The 23406-nt window shown below is 41.0% G+C and overlaps 1 protein-coding gene across 1 annotated transcript in view; it reads right to left on the bottom strand.

The window, feature by feature from the left end:
* slit3 (slit homolog 3 (Drosophila)) overlaps positions 1-23406 on the bottom strand; it is a 288135-nt gene that overhangs the window by 114743 nt on the left and 149986 nt on the right. Inside the window, exon 5 of the mRNA XM_030116436.1 lies at positions 14795-14866. Coding sequence (XP_029972296.1) covers positions 14795-14866 — 72 coding nt within the window. The remainder of the gene's footprint in view (positions 1-14794; positions 14867-23406) is intronic.

The raw sequence follows: 23406 nt of genomic DNA on the forward strand, positions 1-23406 counted from the left end.
CTGCATTTCAAACAGGACTGGCCCCATTGCAGTGGCTTTAGATCCAAACACAGGCTGCATTGCAGAGGCTTTGACCAAGGCAAGATGGGAAAGACAAATGGTTGCTTGTTCAGGGTACATGTCGCCCCATTCGGCAAAAACCTGATAAAGCTGAAAGCTTAAATCTGTGAGAAAGCAGAAAAGTAAGAAAGAAAGAAAGCATACTTCATTAATCCCCTGCAACTGAGTATTGCTAAGGTAGTGACAGCAGTGGCCTGTAAGCAGTGGGATTTAAACCTGCAACCCTTTAATCCTAAATCGATCTCTCTATTCTCTATGAAGGGAAACGTGTGATGTTATCATTCAACCATCCATTTTCACTTTAACCAACTAAAGGTTGCAGGAGGCCTGAGCAGAATGATATAAATTCATCTGCTAACGCTGCTCTCTGTGGATCGTGTCTGGTAGATCCTCCACAAACACAATATCCATTCGGGACGGTCTCCTCCATGAAGAGAGAATGCTGGGCGTGTCTCACAGATCAGGTGGAATGCTGGGAGGAGTAGATCAAAGTACAATGAGCCATGTGATTTACGACCTCGGAAAAGATTCATGTTGTTTGTGATTGTGTATTACCAGGTGGGACACACTGGCTCAGCAGCCAAGCTGCTCTTATTTTGGCGAGAGGGATTTCTCCAGATGGCTCACCAAAGCTTTTGTTTGCTGACATTATTTTATTTTTTCGGTGGTACCTCAAATTGTGACTTTGACACATCTCATTAATGTTTTGGAGCATTTCAGATTCATTTTCTTTACACTTCAAAATATGTGATCCATTTTTTTTTTTTTTTTTTCCTTTCACAAACATCAGAATCTGCATCAGTGTGCTGGATCAGGCTCGGCGCTCCGGTCTCTCCATCCATAATGACCACAAGCAAATGAGCATTGAATCAATTCCATTACCAGCTGATCATCCTCGTGTAGATAAGACTGAAAGCATTCACACTCTCATTTCAATGCTCCTGTTTCTGCGTGAAGTTACTCGTGGCGTATTTCTTAGTAAACAGAAAGCTAGTGGTGTGAATGTTGCAGTTCAGCAGGCTCTGTGATTTTAGTTAATCGGGCCCGATGAGTGACGGCAGGGACAGGCTGTCACTGCAACAGAGACCAGCTCCAGAGGGACAGACCATCACACACATCTCCACGTTACCGGCAATTTAGACTCCCCAATTAACCTCAAGTACTTAAAGAGGCAGCCGAGGTGTGACACAGCGCTCTACATCAATACGCTCATCTGTCTTTACAAACCAAAGAATGGATATGTGAAATGAGACGGACTCGTTATAACGTAGGATACTTTATATAACAACAAGCTGCACAGTTGGTTTATATTGGTGGATCAGGTTGTCGGTTTGATCTCCCATCTGTCCAAATGTCATCTGAAATTATCGGAAAAGTCGTGTATGAGTCAAATCTTCTTATCATTATCATTATCATTATCATTACAGTATGACTGAATGTTTTGTATTGTGTCGGTCCCCCGTTTGCTCTACATGCAAAACAAATTCTGCCGCAGTGTGTGTTCTGAGGCTTTCTATCAGATCCAGCATGAACCCCTGCAGCAGTTTGAGTTAAACTGGTTCATTGTTCTTAATTGCATCAATGAGGCTTGGTGGCTCAGGTCGGCTCTTCTCATGACTCTGACCGCTGCAAATCAGACCGGTCATGACCAAACTTGGCTAAATTCTTACACTTGTCCATTTTCCAAGCTTCTAACATTAAATTCAAGGACAAAATGTTCACGTGTGTTCTGTTATTACCCATTATTCACCAGTCAGTGGTCATAATGTTATGGCTGGTCCGTGAAAAACCAGGCTTTTCGGGATAGAGTCAGCAACTCCTTTCTCATAGCATGTCATAACATGTTTACACCTGGATAAGTTTCACATTAATCCATCCCACAAAGCTCACGGTAATTTGCAGTTTGATCATTACATAATTGAATATGAAGTTAATTATGAGCTGGAGGCGGAACTGATGTGTTCAGGGTCACAGAAACCGGTGCACAGCATCTTCCCTCCCCAAGCATTCCTATTCAATGCGAACTGACTGCTGGTGTGTAAGAGCTGGCATGGATTCGCTTTGGACACAAGGAAGTAAATATCGAGCGGCTCTGTACCCACAGGTTGGGTTTGGCTGGCGACATAATTATGTTCAACCCTCCGAAGGCTTTCATATTCTGATGAGATGTTTGAAATCACTTTGCTGCAATGTAATTATACTTTAGAAGTGATTTAGAGAAACGTATTTAGCGCTCTCCCATGCCATGCTTCATTAATCAAGCACATTTTGAAGAGATATCCAAGATCACCAAGTTGGAGCACCGAACTGATCCGCTGATTAAAATCTACAGAAAACACACTGCGAACGTTTCAATTCCTGTCAGAAGTCGTGTTCTGAATGTAAGATTTACTTTTCTTTTGCCTACTTGTTGGAAGAACGCTTCAAGTGTGAGCATCTGCTAAATGGCTGGAGTCTAAAATCTATTGGGTCTGGGGATTTTTCAGCATATGGCTGTGCTATGTTTGCGTTTTATGTAATTAAAAGGCATGTGTGCTTTTTTTTTTTTTTTTTGAGGAAGGCAAACTGGCACACAGCCTGACCGGCCATATGGAGAGAAATGGCACTGCCAAAGTTGAGTGTCGTTATTAAAGCCTTTTTCTCTCTAGAACCGTCCACTTCATATGTGAGGGAACACCACAGAGAGTTAAAGTTTGATTTACTGATTTGTAAATGTTATTTTACTGATGCAGGTAAACAGAAAAAACACATGATAATGGAAACATTTGTGATACGTCCATGTGTGTTTTCACTGATTGGACTTACAATTGTAATTTGAACGGAATAAAACTGTTAACCTGAACTGATGAGCGTCGCCAGGTAAAATCAGCTGAATCCAGAAGCAGCACACAACTGAGCATTTGTACTTATTTACTGTACTTGATAAAAAAAAAAAAAAAAGAAAGTCAGATATCTGTATTTAGGTGGATTTTGCTTTTGCAGTTCATACATGTTCTAGTAAATCAGGCCTATGGCTTTTAAATCCCTTTTTATAATTGAGGGATTTTAGGTTTTAACTCAAAGTTGTGTTACAAAGTGATTCCTTATTTCAATAACAACAGCCACAACCACCTCAATAAAAGGTCCAAGAAATAGCTTTAAAACCTGCTATTTTCTTTACCAACTCTGAAGCCAGATCTCAAATTGTTGTGTCACTTTGAAAACCACAGTCTCACCCTGTCACTTTCATTTTCTTTCTTCTTTTTTTTTCCTTGTGGAAGATATCAATCAGCAGACACCCCCTGTATTAAAAATTGAAAAGGAAAGCTTTTGACATCTCTCTTATTTCCACTCCATGTCCACCGTGTCAGCGGTGAACGCCCCAGACGGCTCTGTGTGAAGGAATTCCACCACTTTCCTGAGCTGACGAGGACCCTCAGACGATTGGTGAAACATCCTCGCGTCTCCGGCTGCATATATTTCTATAGGCCTGATCAGCTTAAGAGCACATTACCGCCGTCCTTCAGAATCGTCACATCTGTGATTTCCCCAGAATTGAGAATAACTGCTGGTTTCATATTGGTAGCCATGTACTTCATCTCCCATCTTCATCCACAGTAAACGATTTCATCGTCTGAGATATGATTGGATTCCTCTGACAGCTTTGTTCACCAAGCGCTCTGATTAGCAGCGACATGATTGGTATCAGTCTGGGATGAGGGCGACTTTGTGTGTGTGTGTGTGTGTGGGCTCCACTTCTGTGCCATTGTCGTGCGTTCATAGTGCTCGTGTGTTTTTGCCTGTTCTGCTGGTGTCTGTTTGCTACAAGGAAGGGGGGAAAGGACGGGGGTCCAGAATTTAATTTCCTTTCATATAATTAGTTAGTGTGTTTAATCATGTCTATCATAAGGCCTATTGGCTGACTGAGTCAAAGCTTCCCTGTGCTACCATCTGGAGCAGAGGGGAACACACACACACACACACACACACACACACACACACACAGCGGGGTTGCGTTGCATGAATCTCTCCAACTTTTACTATCTGAGTAATTAATTAAAAGCCAGAGAAGACAGAGGAAGCACCACGGCCGGGTTTCCAGCCAATGCATGTCAAGAAATACTTTCTCAATCAGTCTGAGGATTTCCATATGTTTAATTAAGAACCAGGGAAGCTTCAGTTGCGCTCAATGTTGTGCTTTTCTATTAGTGAAAATCTACAGAATGTAAAAAAAATAAATAAAAAATACTTTTGTCACCTTAAAATAATGTACAATAAAAGTAGTCAGTGTATCTTGTCACTTGCAGCTTTTTTGTTTCCTCAAAATGAACCATTATAGTCTATTAGCAAGAGCAGTTTTCTGATAAAAACACACACATACACAAATTAGATTATATTTTTTACCACTATAGCCTTAAGGTTGGAGATTTTCTTGCCTTTCTGACATTTTTCAGAAGATGAGCTGAACTGAACGATTGCAAAAGAAAACCTGCAGCTGTACAAAGATTTGCAGAGAAGCAAATCTCATCAATGCAGCTAAAAACCACAACATCAAGATCTTTCACTGTCTTTTGCTTGCAAATCAAACTTCATCGTCATCATGAGTCCCACCTTGGAAACACGGCGTCAGCGGGGTCAAAGCAGCTGAGGTCAGGCTCCCATATGAAGTTTACTTTTCAGTCCCAGTCCCTCTTAGGAAGGACTAATTGAATCTATTTATTTTACCGTCGTGTCATTCAGAGGGCATCCTTCCTCATTTGCTCCCACTGAATGTTGAAGCAGTTAATTAGAATTTGAACAATACAGCAAGGACTTGGATTGCTTTTAGCGACGGTCACAAAGCAAAGTCATGTTTTAAACATGTTCAGAAGTCCGGCTCCAAATGAGCAGATTCCGACCAAACACACAAGGACGGCAGGTCTCCATCCAAACCCTCTTTGAACACTGAATGTCATTTAAATGGACGTTCATATAAAGTGTATGTCTTACTTTTTTTTTTTTTTTTCCGAGAAGTCTGCTACTAAAAGAGCTGGAGACATATTCGTCTGATGCTGAAGTTCACGTCCCTAAAATTTAATTTCATGGTCTGTCTCGATCAGAAATTGACGACTCCACTTTGAAGGTTTCCTTTATGGTATTTTAAGTAAATTTCACCTGGAAACTGAACTACTAATCTTGTGATGAAAAATAGAGCTGTTTGGGCCAAAGCGGTCGAGCTGAATAAATATGTTTGAATTCAGACAAAGGTATTGATATTTTCTCCTCCGTCTCTCTCAGCCCATCATGACCTTTAATGAATTAGCCACATCCTGCCCTTTAAGGAAATGTGTAGGAGGCGCGGTGTCACGTAAAGAATGATGACAATTTAAACGAAGCCTTTCAGAAAGCGGGCTGCCATGTCTCCATCCGTCTTCCCCGCAACTCCTCGCATTGGATTATCGCTCTAAGTGCAGCTTTCATTCAAAAACACAATCACCGCTAATCCCATTTTTCAGTGTTTTTCCACATCTGGCTCCAGCTGCTTTGCGGTAAACATAAAAATCAAGCGAAGGCAAACACCTGCAGAGGCAGGAATGCACATGCACGCAGAAGACACAATGTTCTCGCCTCTCTCGAAGGTGCCGTGCTCATAATTCAAACAAACGGCCGGCCTGCACTGCATTGTGGGTACAGGAGCATGAAGCGCGGAGGTGTTTTACGAGGGGGGAGAAAGAAAGGAGAGGATGACAGGAAGGAGAAAGGTAAAGTGCCGAAACCATGGGGGTGGCGTGGTTTTATTCTCACTGATGTTCTGTGTAGTTTCATTTTGTATTTTGCTGAAGAAATTACAGCTTACATTGTGTGAACACTCTGGTCCAAAGCACCTGGAGCTACGGGGAGTGTGTAGACGTTGAGCATGGGTGGACCCAGCAGGAAAAAATGAATTAAATTTCATCACAATAAAAAGAAAAAAAAAAAAAAGTGGGGGAAAAAGAAGGTAGGCAGATGGAAAACAAGATACAATATGAGAATGTGATGGCTGCAAAAGATAAAGAGCGTGTCTGTGTGGGCACTGAGGTGTAATGTGAGGGCATATGAAGCAGCTGGACCGCGTCTGATGTGACCATGCTTCTCTGTAAAGCCGCCACAGCATATCCCACTCACATATGCTGGGATTTAAGCGTGACTATACTGTGTCCGAGGTGGATTGGATTTATTTATGCTTCTCTGTCTCTCCTTTAAAAAAATTACCCCCCAAAAAATAGAAAAAAAAAAACAAAAAAAAAACCTTAATATAGTTCCTGTTACACACTGTAGAATTGTTCTACGGTCTCTGCAGAAGTATCAGAAATGGTTAGAAGTAGCTCAATGACAGAACTGGATTATATTCCTGGACCTCATGGGTGTAGTGGTCGGCACTCTTATTGCACTGTAAAAAAACAACAGGTTTGAGTCTGGTTTTCCGAACCTTGATTGGGGATGATCTATGCATACGCAGATTACAACAATTTAAATTTGCTACAAATTCCACAAACAAAAGTAGCAGAAGGCCAGCTGAGGAACTGACTCTCGCCACGGCAACAGCAGCTGGGAGGAAAATCACACTGCGCATAATCAATAACCAATTCACATTTGTACCATTTGGGGCATGTTCATGAAGACAAATGGTGAATAGATTTAACCTATAGAGCTTCCCATCACATGAGCAGACCCCAAAGCACCTCACACTGATGATCACATTCACCCATTCACACACAGAATAGTGGGATCAGCTCCAGCACTCGGCAAAGCCAAACGGGAAATATCATCTTGCAATTTTTGCCAACAATTCGGTATATGCTGTATGTTTGGTTATTCAATTATTAAAGCAGCATCTTTCCTCGCAAATCAAAATCTACATTCTATAATATCATAAAACATAAATACAACAATAATCAGACTTCAATGACATAATTGATGACAGTCATTATAGGCATTTCTTCAGGATACACTCGTAAAATTGCATTTTTTTCTATTTTGTTTATTAATTTCATGACATTGTTGGAAAGTTATATTGCTGTTTCACACATTTATACGATCTTTATTTGCAGGTATTATTATATTGGCCCTTCTTACATTATTGGCTATAAGAAAATAATTTATTCTCTCTGTGTAAAATTGCCTCGATGTGACTTTGTTGTTTTTGGCTGTATGTAAAACAGAACTGTAGTAAATTTGAATGGGGTTTCACTGTGTGGAGTCTGCTCTCCCTGTGTGTCTGTGGGATTTCTACAGGTACGCTGGGTTTCCTCCCACAACTCAGAACTGTATATTTGAGGCAAATGATTGGCATGTTTGACCTGTGATGGACTGGTGCTCTTCCAGGGTGGAAGCTGCCTTCTCCATGTTCCGCTGGGATCCGCTCCAGGACCCAGAGTTGTAGTCTAGACCAGTTAACCTGAGACTGAATCAGAGACCACAGCCTTGAAAATGTGGTCTCAACATCGGTCTCGATTACTGCAACACGACCAAAACCCTACAACCTCAAATGAAGTGGGACAGAAGGTGCATGGATACATTTCACATGGTCCGTCTTAATAAAAACAAAGTAAGTGGACCTCACCCTTTTCCTCAGAGTGGGGGAAACTCTTCTCTGGTTAGAAAGCAACGACAGGGTGTGGAGTCAAGATGAGACAGTTCATGACAAGACAAGAGTTTTTAGGGATGTGATTAGATGACACGAGATACGATCAGATCAGCGTCCGGAATTTAACGCCCGACAGATAAAACTAAAACTGGAGAGAGCGTCACGGGACGGCTCCCCACTGCTCTCTAAATGTTAAAACTCTGCATCTACCTTTATCATTTGCAGAGTGACTGACAGGCAGAGTTTCAGGGGATGACAGGACCTGCCGTCAGCAGAATGTATAGGAGTGCTCATACGCACACACACACACACACACACACACACACACACACACACACACACACACACACACCACAACACACAGATGTATGGCATATACCTGTCTCCTCAGGTTAGCAGAGGACCACAGTAATCGTATTTGCCAGATTCTTGGCTGTTTCAGCAAAGCAGTCATCTGATAGTGGGGTTGAAAGGGTCCGTGTGTGTGTGTGTGTGTGTGTGTGTGTGTGTGTGTGTGTTTGTGTGTAGCAAAAGTCCAATAAATGGCATACAATGCTACGGTAGCCACTGGGCAGCATGAAAGCGAACAACCAAGAGTGAAAGATAGAGACCTGACCCTCTGAGAACAGAGTGAGACCGAAAGAGAGAGAGACATAGATTGAGAGAGAGAGAGGCTGAGAGGAAGTGGAAGAGACAGAGGAGAGGGAGGAGAGAAGGGGGGGGGGGGGGGGTGAATGTGAGAGGGAGGGAGAGACATATGAGAAAATCAATGTTGTGTCCACCAGGGACAGAATGTCATGAAGGTTTTTTTTTTTACTCTCTGGTATAATGGAGGGTTGGAGCCTTTTACTGCAGGAGTCACCTTGTCTAATGGAGGGAGGGATGGAGGGATGGTTGGGGGTGAAAAAGTAAGAAAAAAAAGGAAATAAAAGTGGGAGACGGGGAATTGAATGGGAGTGAGTGTTTGGAGGGAGCCAAGGAAGGGAGGGATGGGGAGAAAGTACAGGAAAGATGGAAAGAATGAGAGGAGGGATGGAGGAAGGGAGAAAATGACAAAAGGAAAGACAAATTGGGAAGGCGTGAAAGATTCACGTTTGATAGACGACAAAATGGTGAAATTGTTTATGTCCAATGATTAAAGCAAACCGAACAATGTGATCTACAATGTTTGAAAAAAAGAGAACAGATCAGTTCATTCTGCAGCAGAGAAGCAGATGATATTGTGATGAGGAAATTTGACTCAACTGGCCCACCGTGACTTTTGTTTGTGGACTTTATTATGACATATTTTCAGTGTTATTTTTGTTTCTCCCCAAAAGCTAGATGTATTTGCTGTCAGACTCATATATGTTTGATAATCTACATAATCTAGTTGCAACTGATCATCCTCAAACAAAATCTTCATTTAAATGTCCCTGTTTGAAGGCCAATACACTCACTAATCACCTTCCACACATGCCAAAAATAAAGGTGCAATCTGATCATATGTACGTACAATAGAGCACAATATAGTATATCAAGAGTGTAATTAATGTTCATTTGATAGATTTAATCCAAACAGACATGTATGTCAGAAAATACCTACACATAAAGAAAAGGAAAAAGAAGATATAAGATACAAGTATTACAGATAAAAGTATCGAGGAGGACAAAATGGTTTAAAAAAAGAAAAAAGAAGAAGAGAAAGAGGACGTGTCAATATATGATGGCGATAGGAGGAGGCAGAGGAGAGAAATGACAGGGAGAGGAATAATCAAAGCAGGAAGAGAAGACAACATCGATAAAAGAGGAGGACTCCGTGTAATTAAGTGTCGTCAGAAAGAGAAAGGAGAAGAGGAGTCGAAAGAAAAGTAGGAAGAGAAAGTATAGAGATAGGAGGGAAAGGTGTGAAGCAACGCTGGACACCAGGATCAAGATCAAGTGTAACTGAAGAAAAACAGAGAAGAGGAGGCAAAGGAGGAGAACATGTCCAAAAAGGAGAAAGAGAAGGTGTAAGTTAGTGAACAAAACTGAAGGAAGAAGACAAGGAGAAGAGCTGGAGGACAAAGGGGAGGAGCGGAGGACATTAAAGAAGAGGAGGAAAAGAAGCAGATAGGGAAAGTGGAGAGGAACTAGAAAGAATGAAGAACTGTTGGAAGAAGAGCGAGGAGCAGTGCGGTTGGGAAAGAGTGTGAACTTGATGGAAGAAGCAGAAGAGATTAGAAAAAAATGGAAGGAGGAGGAACAAGTGAGGAGAAACGAGAAAAGGTGAGGAGGAGAGGAGGAGGAGTCTGTGTTCAGAAGTGGTGCAGATTAAAGAGGAGGAGGTGTAAAACAGTGGAGGAGACAAGAAGAGGAACTAAAAAAAAAACAAGGAGAAGAAGCAAGCAAAGGAGGAAATGAATTATCTTTATATTCCTGAGTAACCCCATAATTTAACAGCAAAAAAGAAAGAAAGAAAGGATAGGTGAAAGATTTCCGAGTGGAAAAACACGATATGTGCAGCGTCTGGAAAGTGGAAATATTAAATTCCACCTCTTCTACATAGAGGCTGTCCGGTGGGATGGAGGCAGGGCAGCGTGGCTATACTGGGCAGGTGTAAATGTGTGTTAATGTATTAATGTGACACCAGGGAATCACTGAGAAGGAGTGAGCACACTCTGCACACTTTCCCCGCATGACTGCAGCTCAAAAGCACTCCGATTATTTCACCTGGCTTCTATGTCCTGTATATGCAGCTCTCTTTTTATGTTAAATTATATTTTATTACTGCATCAAGTATATAACTTCTTCATTTTCACCTGTATGTTATTATATTCCACATTTAATTTCACGATTTTATCAACACTTTTTGGTTAAATTTTACTGAGCATTCATGATGTTATTCAGGAAATGATTGGAAATGATCAAGTTGACTTGTAGTGTTTTTCTTTTTTAATTAAAATGAAGAACACTTTTCAAATTACTTTTGCAGCTTTTTGAAGGAAATGTTATATTTTGACTTACATCAGTATAAAAGTTTTGTTGCTTTTTTCAATTTAATCATCTTATTTGTTTCATTAAACATTTCACTTTATATTTACTTTATGTTGCTATTTTGTCTTATCCAAGGCATTATTATAATATAATATAATATAATATAATATAAGTTTGTATTAATTGGCCACAGTAAGTTTCCCATTAAATAAATTAAAATTTCAACCCTCCATTGACTTAATCAAAGTACTGGTTTCGCTTATCCACCCATTTATTTAAGTATAACTTTAATATTCCAGATATTTGCACGTGCATGTGTAATGCATGTGCACTAATGCATACGGCTTATTTGAATATCTGTTTGCAAGCATCTTGCTGTTTAATGTTTCTTATTGATTATTTCTGCAGCACGTTGCGTTGCCCGTCTGAAAGGTGACGCACACACAGAAATTGACGGGCATCAAAACCTGCAGTGAAGTCGGGTCAAACGCTCTGCTGTTGTTTGCAACCTGGCACTGAATTCTAAACGTTGGTGAGATACTTGAGTGAGTCCGAGGTCAGAGCGGCGAGGTGCTGTGTAGCATTGACTTTAAATGGTGTCCAACGTGAAAACAGAGAGTGGATTAGCTGATCAGAGGCCAGCCTGAACCTGCAGAGTTGGAGCTCAGCCATGGAAGCAAACACACACACACACACACACACACACACACACACACACGCACTTTCAGGCCCATTTAACTTAAGAGTAATAATCTGTTGTGGTCTTTGGCGGCCATATTGAACTTACATCACACTTGGGAGAGGAAACTAAGCAGAAGGGCACGTTTGCCTGTAGTTTAATTTTGAATTACTGATCTGTGGCGAGATGTTTATTAATCAGTTCACAGACCGGCCAGTGAAAAACATGGAGAAGTGGATAATGTTAACAACTCAAGGACACACAGGATCCAGATTGAGGTGACAGAAGTTGGATTGAGTCAATTATTCTGGTCCTGGAAATAAATCTGAGAGCTCGTTGTAATTCTGTCTCTCCTCTGAGGCGAGCTGCGAGGTTTTTACTTGTGGCTGGAAATGCAGCGACGACTTTGCCAGCCGACAGTTTGGAGTCACTCTGAAGTTATTACTCTTGACATCCGGATGATATACAGAGATAAAAAGATAAAAAATAAAAATGCAGAGGACTCTCAGTGAGGAGGATTATTAAACGGACCTCCAAATCACTTTAACTCAGACGTAAGCATGTTGACCAGGGTGGGGTGAGTCAGCTGTAGGAACACTGGAATCCCAGGCGTCACGTGCACAATGTCTTCGAATGAAAGCTGAAAACTTCTGTTGTGTTTGAGGGCTGCGTTTACATGACAACTTTTGGAAAACAGTTCCCAGGATAGAAATCTTTTAAAAGCATTCTGACTCCGTTGTCATGGAAACGGTGGGAAAGCACAACTTTTTGAAATGCTGCCACTCGGCCTCCATGTTGACAGGTTAAAACCAAATTTTCAAAAATGAGCAGACTCCATCGCGATCTAAACTGGGAAAACAATGCAACTTTTTGAAAACATAAAACGACTAACGGCAGTAGCTTCCAAGCTGACTACACCAAGTTCAGCTTTCTGGTTGTCCCTGTGTGAATGGATACTGTTTTCAAAACTCTGACGTGTAAAAGCGAAACTTTTTGGAAAGGAAAACTCAAAAAGGAGACATTTTCACATTTTGGAGTCAAGCATTTTAGAAAAGTTTTACCTTGGTAGCTACTTTTTAACAGTTGTGTTTTCAGAGTCTCCAAAAGCCGTTGCCAAAAATACAATTTTTTTTTTTTTTCCGGTTTGGCTTGAAAACATTGTCGTGTTAGCAGGGACAAAGATCAAACATGAAACGGGAAAACAACTGGAAACAATTCCACCTCCAGGCCACTTTAAAGCAACACAAACTCTTTAACACACTTCCTTGACATGTTTTGTTCTCATGCATCTAAGGCCAATAAAAAAGTGTCCACCTATAGTTTTAATTGACCACATATGATCCAAAGTGTTCTTGAATCCCAAGATCATGGATTTTGACCTCTAAATATTTTTTTTTCTCTGATTTTTTTTTTTCTTAAAAATCCAAATAATATGAAAATGCGACAAGCATCAAGAACTCATCCAGCGCCTCACCGTCTCCCCCTGTCTCTCTCTCTCCATCTCATTAAAGCAGAAAACACTGAGTGTTTGTTTTCCTGTCAGTCAGCAGCTTTCCCGGTGAAACGAGGTTCGGGGAGAGATGGGTTATTATCTCCCCGCGTCTTGTAGTGATTATGCACCGCTGTGTTTCTGCATCTCATCCTCTCCACTTCTCTGTCATGTCGGCCGCGTCGCATAAAAACGCAACAGCAAACTACAACCTCCAGACAGGAAGTGTGTTGATACAGTCGTCCGCTTTTCTTTTTTTCTTCTCTTCTCTGGTTTTATCATTCAAACTCATTCTGTTCTGTGTATTGAACGCCTGGACATTGAAGGTGTTGCCCCAAGTGTCTGTCTGCCGGGTTAGATGCAGGATTGATCAGCCGTTATCGACGAGAAGTAGTGATCGGGCGACGTATTGAATGGGGTATTGGCGATTAGGACGTCATTAATAAATGACAGGGGGGATATTGAGCGCTTGACGTTAGGATGAAACCTCTGGGAAAAAAAAAGGAAAGAGGAGGGAGAGAGAAAAGTGGGAAAATGGATGGAAGGCGAAAAAGTCTCAGGAGGATAAGAAAAAGCAGACGTCAAGATAAACGGTGGCTGGGTGAATTATCACCTATTCATGAGTTCAATAAATAAATATTGGAGGAGAATATAAATCTTTTCAAAGAGAGAAAAAAAAGGATACCATGCTCTGGGGGATATTAATGAATTCCTGTGGCGATATATATTAAAATATGAGGAGAAGGGTTAATTTATACGTTTTGACCCGTCGTGGTGAACCTCGCTCTCAGTTCAGGTGATGAACTTATTCCAGCAGCTACAAACATTAACTCTTAAAATCAATTCATGGTTCAGTCTTTATGGAAAAAACGCTGGATTTAGGGAGCTTTTCTCTGCTAATGTCAGCATCGGCAACATCAATAACTCAATATTGCGAGTAATTAACCTGTAAACGGTAATTTAGAACGTGTGGGTGAACTGGAAGAAAAAAGGTTTCATTTTATAATCCAGGGTTTTTGTCATTATCGAGTTATTATTAAAACAGAACAAAACATATCTGATTGACAAACTAACATTTCCTTCATTTTTTATTTAGAAAAGACCAATTTCTGCTGAATATAATGGAATAGACCTGAGTAGAACGGAATAAGAAATATTTAACTCTACAAAAATGAAATTAAGTCAAATCAGAAACAGCATTACATCAACATAAAAAAGTAAATCAGTTTGGACCTCTCACTATTCAACTACTATTAATTTATTTTAATCAGAACACACAATGAAAAAAGTGACTATTTATCAAAATGCTGAAATACACAACTGTGTCCTTGTTCTTATAACATGACTGAAACTAAAACTTTGGCCAAATTTTCATGTTTTACAAATGCTCTTTAAGTTGTCTTCTAAATAAAATGTAAAGGATACACATTAATATGTCAAATTAATTTTTTCTATTTAGATGGTGAGACCTAAAACAGTCCTATAATGTCAGTTTCATATTATTGCTTCACCAATATTGAAGTGTAATCTACCAAAATGAAGTCAAATGTCTGAATTCTGGAGCCAGTAACATAACGTGTAGAGGACAATACATGAATATAATGGCCATGTCATCCACTGGGCCAATTTTCAATAAAAGAAACTGCACAAAATTTACAGAAAGTCACCTTAATTTGAAGAATTTCACTACTATTTCTCTATTATTATACTTGTGACTGAAGTTATTACAGTTTAAAGTGAATTGGTTTTTTTTTTTATTCTACTTCAGTCACACAGTGACGAAAGACACATTTGACATGAAAGAGGGGCGAAGGTCTGAAAGTTTATTTCAAGCAGTACTATAAAAAAAATAATTATATAATATATAGAATGGAAAAGGAAATTAAATCAATGGAAAATGCTTTTTACTACTGAAGGAAAAAGCAAAAAAGAAAAAAAAGACAGGAAAAGCTAGAGATACTGGAGAACAAGAGGAATGAGGAAGGAAGGAGGGAAAGAAAGAAAGAGGAGGAGTGATCGAGCTTACAGGTTCTTGACACCGGTGATTCCTCTGAAAGCCTTCCTGGGAACCGCCTGGATCTGGTTCTCACTGAGGTCCCTGGAGGCAGAGAGAGGGAGAGAGAGAGAGAGAGAGAGAGAGAGAGAGAGAGAGAGAGACACAGAGACATTAATGGAGGTATTGGGAACGCTCTGCGATGTATGGAGTCAAATGATAAACAAAACCGCAACTAGTTGATCTGTGTCTGCCACACACACACACACACACACACACACACACACACACGCACACGCACACACACACAGTCGGTCACGCACACATATAGCCAATTACAGAACAAAGGCACAGAAGGAGAAAGAGATGGAGAGAGAGGGGGAGAGGATGATATGACATTTATGATCAGTGGAACAATTTGGTCCAAAGAGCTTCAAAGACAAAGGGAACTATGTGAAATGCTGCTGGCACCCGTCCATCTGCTCTTCCAGTGTTTGTGTGAAAGGATTAATGCAGATGTGGCGGCAGGGGAAGAATGCAAGAAGTAAGAAGAGATCAGAATTAAGGCTATGGCACGTTTACCCAACGTTAAGAGAAAACGCATGCAAGCAGAGAACAACACAATTTTTACATTTTCGCTTCAAAACAATGACGCCTCAGTTAGTGTGTATGGCATAAATGTCATTATTTTGATATGTGACCTTCTGATGGCTCAACCCTAAAAAACAAAAAAAAAAAATCACAATATTACCTTTGCTAAGATTATTTCTCCATCATAATCAAGAGAAAAAAAAAATTCTCCTAACAGATGACACTTTTAATCTTGAACAGAAATGCATCGAACACAGCCGTGCATGTGCATGAATATGGCTCTAATGAACACGGATCGAATGTCCTAATGGTTTTTTGACATGACACAACATCCTGGCTTCAACTCTATTAAAGCTGCTCATTTAGAAGAAGACTGGGCAGGTAAACACGGTTCACAGAGAGCAATGTAATAAAAAAAAAAAAAGAAAAAAGAAAAAAAAAAGACTTGTATTAAATACCAGCTAATTGGCCTTTATTCCTGCCAGTCATGGCTGAGTTCAACTCCGCAGCATGACAATCAGCAAATGCACATTTATACTCCACTATGCACGCGAGATCGTCAGCATACACTTAGATAATTACTGCAGGACAAAAGAGCAGCAGCCCTCGACCTGGACTTTTGTCTTTGACCTTGAGAAGTACACACACACACACTCACACACACACACACACACACACACACACATGCACATATGCACACCAGCTTGGAAACCTGCCAGGATTTTCTATGGAAAATAGCAATTATGCGCCAGCCATATTCATAACATTTCACTCGCCGCACAGGAAACACCACCTTTCACTGGTTAATACGCACACACAGACAATAACTCGTACACACACACACACACACTCATGCACATAATAGAATGAACAATCGCACTCTCAAAGACACACACAAACACCATACCTTCCAGCCACATAATTTACACACACATGCATTCATGTACACAAGGGGAAAATTGCTTGTGCATTATTCCAGAGCCAATCAACTTTTATTAGTGCCGTGAATGTTAATTGGCGAGCCGTGCTCGGAAAATAGGAAACTCATTTCCTCAAACTAACAAGGTTTCATCGTTTTGGACGTTTCCCTTTCAGCCGTGTGTTTTCTGGCTCATTCCTTCTGTGTGACAAGAGCTGAGAGTTCCTTGTTTAGTGTCAGCGGGCCCTGATGGGAAAGGTATGTGCCTGGCGTCGTATGCATTTTAGGAAAAAAAGACGATTTGGGCTTTTATGTGTAATCTTTTCTCAACACTTGTGGTAACAGAGAAGCATTAAATAAAAAAAATCACACAAGTGATGGACAGGAATGAGTATTGTGATATTTTCATGTGTTGCACAGACCAAAAAATTGTTATCTTTTTTTTTTTTCCTTGAAGGTTTTGACACATTTTGGGGGCAGAGTTTTTTGTTTTCCACTGAGAGGAGTTTTCTCCATTTTTCCACCTCTGCTGCTCCTGCGCTGACGTTGACAAAGCAAATAGGAAGCAGATAGAGAGCGAAGCCGTTATCAATCTCACTTTCTATTTCACATTCCCTTTTCTCCATCATCTCCGCCATCTATCTACCTAACTATCCCTCTATATCCATAAATCTATCTTGTTTATCTCTGTTATTTGCATGCCTCCGATGCGGCCCGGCTCAAGACGGCTGTCAGAGAAAGACAACAAGATAAAGGAGAAAAAAACATTAAAAAGTCATATTTTAGAAGAGCTGCATGGCTAATAAATCTTTTATTGTTTTGTTTACCCACTGTGATATTTATTTGTTGTTTTTTTTCCCTCCCCTAACAGGGGGAAAACCATCCGAGTCCAATAAAAGCCATTATGACTCTGTGTTTCTTTTTTTATGATTCCAGCTGAGTGACTGACACCGGCTCCAGGATGCCACTTTTCAGGCCCGGCTAATAAAACTCAAGCGTCACGAGGTTCCAGTGTGTTTTTGTTTTTTGTTTTTTTAATCGTATGGGTGGCTTCCAGTTGTTCATTTGTACAACTATTTTTACAGGTTATGGAAATGTTTATGTGCGTGCGTTGCTGTTGCCGCTTTGTGACATTTTGGAAGGTGTAAACAGCTTTTTTTTTATTGGAAAGTTGGAAAATGCAACACGTGAACTGAGCAAGTAACACAATTCATTACATCTGCTGTGCTAAAGAGGCGACTGACACTCCAGTGATAAAACCCCAACAGTCATTTCAAGCTTTTAATGACCAAAGGCTACAACTTCAAGTGAAAAATGCAAATCTTTCATTGAGTTCTGAGTGTCCGTGTTTTGGTTTTACAATTGAGAGTCAGTGTATTCATAGTTTTTCAAGGATTATTGAGTTTATTGACACTCGTGGCAATGTTGCAATACAAATATGACACTTCTATGAACTGAACTGAAAATGCAAAAACGCATAAATGGGGCGTTAAACCCAACAACTCCTTTAGGTAAGCTTGCAGTGGGTCAAAGTTATGAATCAGTATAACAACCTATCTAAGGCCAAAAGACAAAACTGTACCGACTAATATCCTGATAAGATCCGACCTAAAGAATACCAAGTTGCCATGTGCAACTAATGATGCCATTTGTGCAAACAAGAAAATATAAATTTTCCACGTGTTGCTGCAGTCACGGAAGCTGCACGGCCAAATGCAAAAAGGATCAAAGCTAAACGTGAAAACGTTGAGTTGGACGGGTTGGTGGATTAAATAGATTTTGGTGAAAACATGGTGGATTACTGGCCACAAACTCAACGCTGTGGGAAAAACTGAAGACGTGACGAAAGGACAGCAAGAAATTAAACCAATTAAACAGCGAATACTGAAGGCTAAGCTGATTTGTGCCTCCTTTAAAGTGCTAAAAACAATCAGAAGCAACGCAAATGCTTTCAGGCAATGTCGATCACACCGCACGTTATCAATCATTCCATTAAATGTTAAATGGAATTTTCTTCTAAAGCACATTATACCGCTTGAACGGTCTCAACATGCTTCATATGGTCTGACACACACACACACACACACACACACACACACACACACACACACACGCAACGGGCCGGGTGATTTCTGGAGTTCAGTGTCTAAGATTGGGAGAAAACCCACCCTGCCTATTAATCCACAGCCTCCCAGCATTCTGTGCGTCCGGTTGAAACACACGATATTCAATATTCAAACACTTAATGGGAGTTATTTTATTGATTTATATCTACCGTCACTCAGACACAACCCTCTCTGCACTCCGATGGTAATTCTGCTTCCACGTGTTTGCTCCCTTAAAATTGTGCGAATGTGGACCTGTCATTATTCATTTATATCCAATAAAAGGGAAGAGACAAGGGCAGATGGGACACGGCGGATGAGAGGGGAATGGAGGTAATACCTGGCATGTTGACCTAAGCATTTTTTTTTTTTTTACCATAGATTGAGAGATAGTGTATCAGTCACCAGAAATGTGATTCTCCTGTCAATAGAAGGTCCAGTAGAGTCCTGTGAACTGCGGCTTCAGCAATGTGAAGAGTGACACAGCTTCTTGAACATGAACCATTTCCTTAAAGTCCATTCATCCTTTCGTAGTTTGATTTAAACTGTTTTCACTGAAACATTGGTCAGTTTCCAAAAAAAAAAAAAAAAATGCATATATAATGATGTCAGAAATCCAAAAGCTTTAGAAGGGGAAACGTGGAGGCAAAAAAACACACACGATGATTGATTTAAAAGATGCAGTAAAGAGTTATGAACGGTGAGAGGCTGTGCCCAAGAAAACAAGAAAACCTATTTTTAAAGGAAAAAAAAAACAAAACCAAGTGATCCCTGCAACATGAGATATTTGCAATCACTCAGGGCATAATAACCTTGAAAAACCTAAATGCAAAGGGAATATTAAACCGTCTTCTAATATTTCCAAATACAATGATTACAAACAGTTTATTGTCCAAATACCACACACAAAAAAAAATAAAGAAAAATAAGAAAACTATCATATTTCTAATTTCCTTTGACAGAATGAAAAACCCAATCTGACTGTGGCCTGGAAACGGCAGAAAACAAACCAACGTCATGTCACTGCGCTTTGATTACAACATCGCTTCAATCTGATTGATGCGGAAAAAATCAAATATGTTACACTTAGTGAAACAATACCTACTTCAAATCAGGCGATTGGCACACACACACACACATCTTAAAGAAAAAAAACCTTCAGAAATCAACCCTATTGCAATTGCCGATCCATCTATGGGAAAAGGCGAACAACGACAGTCTCACACACACACACACACACACACACACACACACACACACACACACACACACACACACACACACACACACACACACAGGGTCAGTTTAGTGTCAATTCATATAAAAAGCATGTTTTTGGTAAAGTACAGGGAGAAACTCCCCAGCATGCAATGGCAGAACATGCAAATCCCCCAGTCAAAGCGGGGATCTTCTGACTGAGAGACGAGAGTCCAAGGCACTGAATCACCATGTGACCCTAACTTTTGCCAAATCATTTCCCTTATTGAACTGACTGATACGGTTAAAGCCTGTTTAAAATTCCATCTGATATCTCCCTCTGCCATTTGACCCAGCTTTTCTACAACCCTATGTACAGGCAGATATTAAAAATGACTTTCTACGATATCACAATGTATTATTAATGTCTGAGTAAATTCAACGGTCCGGAGCCTGGTTATGTCTCCATGTAAACAGCTGTCATCCTCCCATCCCCGCGTGAGTCATACCTGCTGACCTTTGAGTGGAGCGAAGGCCATCACCGGCAGGAGATTGGCCTGTGATCCTCCAAAAGGACACCGGCTGATAGAGTCACAACAAAAGCAGAGGCTCACACACACACACACACACACACACACACAAACACACACACGCGGCTCATCGGGATCAGTTTGTGCTCCAGTTTCAAGGAGTTCGGAAGCAAATACATAGTCTCCGGTAGAGTTTCCACATATTTGTACTTTCTCATCGCCCTTTTGTTACCTTACCATGGAGTCCGGTGAGTGTACAGGTTGCTGTAGATCACCAATCATCTCCCTTTTTAATTTTGATTTGATTAGAAAGTTTTATTTTGAACACATAAAAAAACAAGTTTTACCCAAGAGTTATTTACACCACGTTTTCGAATGGAAACGGAAAACTTTAATTGCGTTTCGTATGTCCGTTGACACGACGACGGGGCTCAGACACAGGAAACTTTTTGTCCATACTCTTTTTCCATGCAAGTGGGGGGAAATGCTGCTAAATGGACATCATTTTAAAAACATTTTCATGTGATTTCAATGAAAAAAAACGATGCGCTTACACCTGAATTGTTGTCGTGTAAACGGGGCTGGAAGGTGGACTTTGAAGCTTCTGCTGTTGACAAGTCAATCTATTACGCTCCCCTTTCACTGGTCCGGCTCAATAGAGATTAATTTTGGTTGTTCCAAAACTAATTATGTCTGTCCTACAAAGGGTTAATGCAAAACGGAGGAAAATTAGCATCCAGCTAATGACAACAGCTTTTACTGAGAATTGGCAGCGGTGTTGCACCTCCGTCAGCGTCCACCAATCTGCTGCCACGTTTCAATTTAATCCTCTCTTTTTTTCAGGTGTTCCTCTGTTCCAACAACATTTCAGGGAGCGGGCAATTAATCTCTGAGGAATTCTATTAGAGAGACGGATGGCTGTTTGAATTATGCATCACTTCTATTAGGATGACAAATTCTGTAATTCATAGTGGCGCTGATTATGAAAACAACCGCATATCTTTTGAGGAATAGAAGGGATCTACGGGATTGTACAGAGCAGACGAATAACACACATGTTTACAAAAGCATGTTAAGTTTGGTATGGATGTGTTCAAAGTGGAGACGAAGAAAAAAAAAGAAAAAGAAAGGCAAAACAACCGAAAAGCAGCAGCATCAGCAGCAGATGAAGCAAACTAGTCTTCCATTACTCATTCCATGTTTGTCATGGCTTTCTAAGTGCTGTATAATTGATTGAATTTCGACCAAATGTATTCCAGGCCTCCCCCATGTTCACCACACAGACCCCCCCCCCCCCACCAGCAAACAGTTCCCAGCCGAGGCCTCTCCTTCCTGGGCACGGTGACTCTCTGTGGCCCCTAGAAGTCTGGAGGGATTGAGGATGACAGCGAGATCCTCCGAGGGATGGGGCAGTGTGTGTGTGTGTGTGTGTGTGTGTGTGTGTGTGTGTGTGTGTGTGTGTGTGTGTGTGCGTGCTCCTCCTAGCGATCACCCCCTCCATATTAAGATCCATTATTCATGTGAGAAGAATAATAACATTTGTGAGGTCACCCTCTGTCACTTCGGATATTACTGTTAACCCTTTAACACGTGTGCACGCACACATATATACACACACTCACCCACACACACACACACTTAATGGGCTATTCTCCTCTGAAACTGGTGCTACTCATTTACTCATATTCAAGCATGCAAAGCAGCAGACAAATGCCAGCATAAAAACAGAAAAATCAACACTTGTACAGTACTTTTATTTCCACTTTTGGTCCCACACACACATATTAAATGAAGTTCTTTCTCCCCAGGTATCTGGCCCTGTGTTTTTGATATTGGACGGACCCATCCTGAGGCACATGGAGATATGAACCAGGTCCACTCAGCCCTAAACCATTAACCCCTGAGCGCAGGAGCAGAACCAGGCCCGTTTGATTTCAGGCGTCTTTGTGTCAGACGGCGGCACACGAGGTCTTAGTTAGCAAGAGATGACAAGGAGGGCAGCAGAGGTGTGTATCCATGTGTCAGGTGGAATTTGTGACCCTCTGTGTAAAAGAAACAGCAGGTGACTGCGAGCCGACGGGCGGCTATGTATATACGCAATTTAGTGTGTGTGTGTCTTTTATTAAAAGAGTGGTGGAGGAAAGGAAGAGTACTGACCCTTGGCTGGGCTCCAGGGGCGAGATGAGAAATGTAAAGAGGGAGGCCGAAGAAGAAAATTGAAGGAGAGGAAGAAAAGACGAGCGCAGGAAGACAGAAGTGGCACAGCTTCTTTTTCTTCTCCTTTTTTTTTTTTTGAAACCGGAGACCTTCAGCGGTCCGCGTAAGCCTCTCGCCTCTCATCCTCTACTTCTTCTTCCCTTCTCCTCCCGCTATATCACTTTCTCTCCCTCTGTCTGTCTCTTTTTCTCCCCCTTGGGGGCTGTAACTGCATTTAATATTGTTCCATAAAGAGAGTAATAAATATCGACTGCTGGCCAGCTCATATTCCCCTTGTTTTTTAAGGCACTCTACTGTAGGGTGAGACCAAAGTCATGCAGCCGGTATCGCGGCGCTCGCTGCCTGTACTGTGGATCCCAGTCAGTGCTGTGTGTTCTCACTAACCCCTGAAATTATTGCAGCGTCCCGTAAAGCGTTTCCACTCGGCGTTCAGCGCTGCTTCTGAGTGACAATCAGATTTAAATCCAGGTGAGATGATCCCCACCTCACGCTGACTTTGCATGTTCTTCCTCAGCATGTATGAGTTTACTCAGGTTTCCTCTCAGAGTCTGTAAACACGCAATTTGGATCAACTGGTGACGGACCTGTTACGTCCAGTCAGCTGAGATCGGCTGTCGGCCTCCGAGCCTCAGATATGGATAAAGCGGTAAAAGGGATGGATGGAAAATAGACCGTTTAAACTAAATTCTGTGACCATGAAGGAGTAAGGAGGCTGTTTTAGATCATTTTTTTGTCACGACGAATGAATTTAAGAAGTGAGCGCAGCACTCCAATGAAACATGGATAAGTTTCCCCGCCGTCGCAGCCAGTAAAAGCACAGTGAGCGCGGATTTATGCTGTCTAAAGAAGATAAATAGACAATATGTTATCGAGCTATTGCAGAAAACAGGGAGGTATGCTGGTCTAACATGGCATCAGAGTGGAAATAACTCAAATTTAACCTTTGCATTTGATACTCTAACCATTATTTTATTGGGCGAATTGAAAAGGAACTGGCAGTAATTTTTTTTTTTTTTTTTTCTGACCTTCATTTATCCTGGAAAAACTTACTTAGTATAAATGCTGCACGCTGGCAACGCTGCAGAC

This window comes from Salarias fasciatus, chromosome 2 (assembly GCF_902148845.1).
Source record: "Salarias fasciatus chromosome 2, fSalaFa1.1, whole genome shotgun sequence".
Lineage (NCBI taxonomy): Eukaryota > Metazoa > Chordata > Actinopteri > Blenniiformes > Blenniidae > Salarias > Salarias fasciatus.